General features: G+C 39.5%; 1 protein-coding gene across 1 annotated transcript in view; it reads left to right on the plus strand.

Annotated features, from left to right (window-relative positions):
• LRP1B (LDL receptor related protein 1B) overlaps positions 1-7,980 on the plus strand; it is a 1,026,358-nt gene that overhangs the window by 685,867 nt on the left and 332,511 nt on the right. The window contains exons 37-38 of the mRNA XM_018554232.1: positions 2,403-2,537; positions 5,799-5,928. Of these exons, the coding sequence (XP_018409734.1) occupies positions 2,403-2,537; positions 5,799-5,928 (265 nt within the window). The remainder of the gene's footprint in view (positions 1-2,402; positions 2,538-5,798; positions 5,929-7,980) is intronic.

Here is a 7,980-nt window from a genome sequence, read left to right on the forward strand (position 1 = left end):
GGGCCCCCCACCGGGCCACACACCCCCCCCCCCCCCATGAGTGCACTAACCAGTCAGTCTTCATTTTCTAAATTTCTAAATGTTTGAAGTCTAGCCTGTGTGGCCACCAGGTCTACCCTCCATAGGTACAGTGGAGAAGTGAGTGTAACCACCAAGGGAAAGTGTGTTATTTGTAAAATTACCGGGTAAGGGTTAAGGGGAAAAAAAGCCTGAAAGAATGAACAAATGCAGCCACCAGACCTAAGAACTGGTAAGCTACAATATATTACATGTGGGTTTAGATAAGTAAGAAAAATCTATGTTGACGTTGAAACTGCTAAATTGCAGGCAGTTGTGTAAAGCATTCATATGGAGTAGCTTGTAGATATATTCCCATGACACTCATAGTGTCCCAGGAGCCCTGAAAAGTACCCCCTTTTCCCAATATTGGTTCATTGCTATGTGTTAGACAGCCATACTGACCAATAGCAAGATGTGAAAGGTGGGATCGGACAGTGCCAAGCATGGATTCAATTCCTGTAGACACCATTTACAGATTGGAGGTTTCAGAAAAGCTTTATGAAATAAGTAAACTATTTGCAGCCATTTTACTTGCCTATAGTTTGGAGGCTTTAAAGTGAAAACAGGTTCACTTTAACTATGCACCTTTGGTCACCTGACACCTAAACTTCTAAGAAAAAAAAAAACATTATCGCAGAATGTGTCTATAATCTTTTTAAAAGGAAAAAAAAATAGATCCAAAAACTGTAGTGCATTTATATAGCATATGTTAATATGTGGATGTCTAATTAATGACCCTTTGGGATGGTGCATCATCCACCAGCGGAGAATCCTATATCAGCAAACGTGCTACAACATAATTAGTTAACAAGCTAGTCCTTTTGTGCTGTATATTTTAATTACCATTTGATTAACCTAATGAAAACCTGTTCTGTATTTGTTATTACTTAAAAAACATCATCTGGAAATGGTAATCCAAACTGTTCAGTTTTAGGAATTGTAAGAAGCCACTGGTTTACATAAAAAAAGATTACCTAATACAATTCATAGATAAGTAGGTGACTTGTTCATGCATCTATCACAGCTGTCAATATTTGTAAAAAAATGGGGTATACAGGCAGGGATGTTTTTAAATGCACAGTTGACTTCCTGCCCAGTAATCACATAAAATACTGTCAACTGTGATTTTTGTTTCCTGTGTCCTAAACCAGCAGACAACATAAAACAATAAGCTGCACAGAGAAGTTGCATTAATATCAAATATCTTGTATTCTGCACAAATCTGGAAATGTCTTTATGCACTGTATGTTTCTGAATGTTAAAAGTACAAGTACTACTCTTTCATACAGAGTAAGGATGAGTGAATCTACAAGAGTTCAGTTAGCGAACCCTTTTGTGAATCTTGCTGAGGGCTAGTTCACACCAGCCACTGTGTGTTCCGGCCCAATTCTGGCCGGATCACACTGGATCGCATTGCAGCTGCCTCACTTTGTTGTCGGGTGGGAGGGAGCTTGGTGGTGCATTGAAATGAATGGCACCGTAACCAATTGGCCACATGGGAACGCAAGGCACATCAATGCCTGCGTTCCGGTTCAGTCCAAAAGATTGTGCTTGCAGCATTTTTTCTGACCGCAACACACCGCAGGCATTAATGTGCCTTGCGTTCCTGTGTGGCCGATCGCATTGCAGCCAGAGGTCATGGCTAGGGTGCCATTGAGTTCAATGCACCACCACGCCCCTCCCGCCCCACAGGAGTAATGCGAGATGGTGGCATAGGACAAAAACAATCCCATTTTGCTGATACATGTGGTTGTCAGTAGCAGTGTTCCTTAAACACTGGTCTACTTTAAAGGTTCCTTAAACACTGGTCTACTATATTTATTTTGGTGTAGCTGCTGGCAAGTTATACTTATTGAGGATTCCAGTGGTGAGATATCTCCACCATAGATTGGTGCCATTGGTTTCTCCATAAAAACAAGGGAATAAGGAGAAGACCTAGTTGTGGAATGAATGACACCTTTATTTTGGCCTTGTTGGGGAACACAAACACACAAACTATGGGTGAATCATGGCACTGGATTCTCTGAGAGCAATTGGCAGATATTTCATCTCACAGCTATCTATGCAAAACTCAAGAGTCAACTGTGAATGAAGCTGGCCTTCACTGTTTCTAGAAGTTAGCAATCCCTTGAATTCCCATCCTTACTGTCCATACTAAGAAACCAAAGGGATTATTATCCACATGTAGTGCTCTTGCTTGAGCGTTGAGGCTGTAGTTACATAACAAGGGTGAAGGTACAAAATAATAATAAAAAAATGAAGTTAGACAACAATAAAGAAAAGTTTTTTTCTGAAAAAGTGTTATTTTCAGAAATAATCATCTATTTTTTTTCTTTTCTCAGGAAATGACACAATCTATTGGACAGACATGGGCTTCAACAAAATCAGCCGCTCAAAGCGAGACCAGACATGGAGAGAGGACATCATCACCAATGGTTTGGGAAGAGTGGAAGGGATCACGATGGACTGGATTGCTGGTAGATGCCTTCTGCCTCATTATATCTGTTAATCATGACTGCCTTAAGGTGGAAATCCAGCCAAAATGTATTCTCTAGTCTGGTTTAGACCACTGGGAAAATTTACCCTGAATTCACTGCTTTGTTGGCCACTAAGTAAAAAAGAGGGGAATGTTTCCCATGGGGGAAAAAAAACTGACCGAAGCCCATCCCTTCCACATATGTAGCCAAAACTAGAACAAGCAATCTCTTTTGGGTGATCTATGTACATTACAAAGATTTTTACAAACCTTCTTGCAGATTCCTACCTTTTTCTGGTTTGAAGGAATAGCTGTTTGTTTTACCATGTCCTTTCCATACTGCTTCCTGAATAGGAGGCTCTGTGATCCTTATAACCACCTAAGCAAATCTCAGCATTCCAATGAGGAAAGCTGCAATGTCAGCATCCCTTTAGTTGACAAGCCGTAGGATGTTTTTCACCAAAAACGAAATCCCTACTGCAGCGGACAAGTAAAATGTTACTTTTATCTTAGTGCAAACTACTGAGAAAACAAGTATGCCAATTACTAAAGCAGAAAATTACATTCCTGGGGGCAGACCATACACCACAGAACACCACCAGGTTGCCATATTGCATTATTTTTTAGGTTTTTAGTAGATTATAGTGGCTTCATATTGAAAATAGAAAAGGCAATGCATTGCAGAATGGCTTGTGTAGAGATTTTCTATAGTACAGTATATTACAACTGGAGTTCTCTAAAGTTAAACCTATATCCAAATCTTCATTTTGGATAGAGTACCTAATATTTATCTACTGATTGATTAATTTATTAGCCATCTGTGTCCCATTGGGGAGATTTCCTAAAACCAAAATCTTGAATGAAGGTGAGAGTAAATCTTCAAATGAGAGTGCATGTTTTGATGACAACTGTCTGGAGCTTGGCCATACATGGGCTGAAATTCCTGCTGAATTGGCTGAAATTTGATCTGTGGGTGACCCTGCTGGTACCACCCAGCGTGACAAAAGTGGATTTTTTTAACAACTTTTGTTGAAGGAGCTGGTTGGAAAATTGTCAGCCAAACAATGGCTGCAGCCAGTCAACTGTGGTCACTTTTCAGGCATTCTGGCAACCCGGAGCACTAGTTGTCCGAATATTACAGTCAGCAGGGAGACTCCTTCATCTGACTTCTCTTGTTTAGTCCATGGGCATATGACCAGCTTAAGACAATATTTCTCCTCACTTTGGAGAAATGTCCTCTTGTTCATTGTTTGCATCTTCAGTCCAGGAAGTAAAGAGAAATAACCACAACAGGGCATAGAAAATAAAAGCCAGGATTTCATGATTCCCTACACTATCCAAAACTTAAAAGTTGTTTCTCTAGACATACACTTTAAGAGGTGAGGGCACCATATCACCAACAATAACAGGTTCTCACACAGTAAGGTGGCCTGATATACTCTACCAGTGACAGGTTGAAATTATGGAGCCGGAGCCAAATAGGCTCAGCCCTTTTATATTGTCACAGTAAAGTTTTGAGCTTGATTAGTGTATACTTTAACATCTTTGAAAGGGTTTTCTTACTTACATAACTAGTAATTACACATTGGTGCATTAACAGAATCTGTTTCTGAGTTTTGGAGGCTCTCCCTGACATTTCCAGGCCTCTGCAAATGTGCTGTAATGGTGAGTGTGATTAAATAGTAATAACCCAGTATTATCCTTCCGAGAGCAATTCAGGCAGAAATATATCTCAGACGCTATATGCCTGAAGTTATGATGTCTCGGAATGTGGTAGAAGTCTTCAGTCTCCAGACAGAAGTAATAGAACTCTGCTGAGACCTTCAGTCATGCAACAATTTACTTCTACGGGTGTTTCACTCTGACTATTTTCTAAATTCTTACCCTGAGGTGTGGGTACCATGATTAATAAAATAATGAGCTAATATGAAAACATTATGACGTTATTACATATATAATCTCTCGTCATTTTGGGTGGCATGCATGGTGATTAATATGCAAGTACGTCATTGCTTTGGCAGGTTTATTTAATTGTATTTTAATTTTCTGAAGTTTCTCCAGTGAATAGTTCAACACTTTCAACTTACTGAGAGAGGGTTGTAAGTAATATACAGCCCTTGGCTCATTAACTTATGAGAGAGATACTCATAGAGATAAATTTGTATTTAGGATAATAAAGCCCATCTTAGCAGTGCTGAACTCTGATAAGGGTTTGGACTTCTAGCAGTTTTTTTTTTTATTGCTGGAGTTAATGAGCTGCAAAATCTTGAGGGCTGCCCATTCAAGGTTACTTATCTGACAGGTATAGGTGCCCATAAAAATGAAAGCTGAAACCCAGGCACAAAAAAACTTTCATTTAATTTTGTTTTGTTTCACTTACCGATTTATGTATTTGAACAAATTTTTCCTGAAACTCAGACTGTGCGGACATTATGTCTACTTGCTGAGATGGTAGAATCCATTGATATTATTATTGCATGCTTAGCAGGTTACAATGATGTTTTTTTAAAAACTTTTTTTACATTTGAAAGAACATCTAAGTTTAAAGGGGAGCATTGAACAACATGAGGGCTGAAGTGAAAGTTACTGAGAGCATGTGGAAGCTGGAAGTGTCTAACAGGGGAGCTAGTTTAACTATAGCATAATGGAGGGGTGGGAGCAGTGGCATGTACCAAGTACAATAAACAAGAGAAAGACAGGCTGTGATGGTTGTGGTGGCACAAATATATTAGCTGCAAACAACAGATGCCCACCGTATGTGCACCAAATGCTATTACCCTGTAACACCACTCAGGGCAAAACATAACCTGTACAGACAACAGAACTGTCAGTGGGACTCAGCAGATCCACCCACTACTGGCAGCCTGAAGGAAACTAAAGAAGGGAAGAGGCAAGATCAGTCACCCTGCACAAAGAGAGAGGGTAACAGTAACTAGTCTATAGTACAGGAAACACCTGCACAGAAGAAAAGTGCAGGAGTTATTTCATGTTGGTTCTCCAAGATAGGCTGCCAATATAAGATTCAGTGACCTCTAGGTTAGCAATAATGATGCCAAATGTGTTGAACAATCTCTGATGAATGGGTGCTCCCTTTACCCATAAAAATGAGGATTGCTTAATGCACATTTGCTGCTTTTTAGGTTAAAACAGAAGATCTGATGATCAAGTCTAAAATATGCAGATCTCTAGGATATCTTTGCACAGATTGGAATCCATCTTTATGAATATGTTTAATACAACACATATTTTTTGGTTGTTGCAGGTAACATCTATTGGGCGGACCATGGTTTCAATCTAATTGAAGTGGCGAGGCTCAATGGTTCCTTCAGATATGTGGTGATATCTCAAGATATAGACCAGCCCAGGGCTGTTGCTGTACATCCAGAGAAAGGGTAAGTACTTCTTTGGAAGGGTATAAGGGAAGGTAATTCTGAAAAACTGCAGGAGGGAACAACTATCTGTATTTGCTGCAGCCAACAGTTTCCAGCTTCTAAGCTATTTTAGGAACCATTAGTTAAAGAGATACCAAACATGCCATTGCTGCCCTCTTTCTGATAATGCTGGGTGTCTCTGGCTGCAGTATATTGCGTGGGTAACTCAATAACAAGCAAACAGCAAGTTGAAGCAAACTGAGGTCAGAACTCCCCATTTCAATAGTTGCTCAATGCCAATAACACAGAACTTACTCAAGTCAATTGATCAGCATAAGAGACAGACCAGTAAGCATTTGTTCAGAAAGACTGCCTCATATTTTTCTTACTACAGGTTTCCTTTAATTTGACTCTGTTGCATGATTAAAAAAAAATAAAAAAGGAATAATAAAGCAGGACCTGCAAAAGAATAAGCGTTGGACTCCAGCTGCCTGTTCCTCTGTTTGTGGCTCTATTCAAAAGCTACAGAGAATCTTCACATTTGACACTTCCAGGAGTGTCGGATGCCTGGTCCCCATGCTGTGTGCTGCGGTTTGACTGCTGACCCCTATGTGACTACTGTGTCCTATAGTGATCTATGTGGAGGAATCATAGAACATGGGGTTACCAGACTAACGGGGATGTGGGACATAGATGGGACAAATAGCGAACGGGTGTTGGGAGAGGTATGTATAAAGCCTTTTCTTTTACAGGTCCTGATTTTTAAACATTTTCAACCAAACAGTAGAGTCGCTTTAAGCTATTCTGCAGCATTACTGCTGTGAATAAACTGAGATCTGATTGGTTGTGACGGCTTAGTGCACTTTGTACCTTATCATTACGCTTTACTCTGCTTTATTGGAAAGTCTGTCTAACATCAAATATAATATTTAATTACGTATTCAGTGTTAACATGTTAGCCATTTTTCATGTCTTCTGTGCAAGATGAGCCTAAGTGAGTTTTCAACCAACTGCTTGTCTCATTTGTCATTTAATTTCTCTTTTCTGCTCTTCACTTTTCCATTATATCCTGGCTCATTAATGTGAGACAAGCTAATACAGGGATTGTTTTTTCCATTCTCTTTTTTCAGACCTTTAAATAAAAACCTGTCATAAGTAAAGGCAGATACTGCTTTTTCCTGATTTTTCCTTTTCAAAAATATATAGTTGCCTGGCTGGCTCTGGCTTCAGTACTGAGTAACTGACCTTGGGTTAGCATACCACCAGACAACCAGCATTATTAGAAATGATCAACAATGGAAGCCCCATACTCCACTTTTCTCAGGTTTATTTTAGGTCCAACTGCAGTCACTTTGATGCAATAGTGACCACTACCTCTAGACCACACTATGGAGCTGTTATATTATTGTATTATGTGCTGTCTTCATTTTTTGTGTGATAACAACAGGTTGGAAACCACACATGTAAAAATGCCTGTATGCACACATTGCAAAATGGAGCTCCACTTGTATGCGAAGCTTAAAAGGTAGGTATTTATTTGGCACTATAAGGGCCACTTTATCAGCATAGGTGTACAGAGCATTCCAAAAGTACTGTATGTGCAAACAATGCCAGCCCAAGGAGCACACAGACTTCAGCATTGAAATAAGTTATGTACATATATTATGATAACATGGCCATTACAGTGCCACAAAATATATTGATGGTGGTTTTTTATTGTTACGTGACAAATAAATGCCTACCTATTAAAAAAATTACTTGAAAACATTTCCTTGCAAAACGTGCACTTGTACTGAACTCACTCTCAGTTTTCATGGGGCAAAATCCTCTACACTATTGTTTGGGATCCAACTACTGCTCAGTACATGATAATCTGGAATACCCTGACAAGCATCGTGTGTGACCACCTATCAGACATACTCACCACAAGCTTAAAAGGAATTTCCCCACACCTTTTGGTATATACTACCATTTCTCCCTTGGAATTTTATCAGTGTTTATGCACAGTTACTAAAAAATCATGGCATAGTATTCCAAGTTATGTTTCCAAGCACTACTTACCCTGTGTTTTTA

Source organism: Nanorana parkeri, unplaced genomic scaffold, assembly GCF_000935625.1.
Source record: "Nanorana parkeri isolate BGI_ZX_2015 unplaced genomic scaffold, ASM93562v1 scaffold148, whole genome shotgun sequence".
In the NCBI taxonomy this organism is placed as follows: domain Eukaryota; kingdom Metazoa; phylum Chordata; class Amphibia; order Anura; family Dicroglossidae; genus Nanorana; species Nanorana parkeri.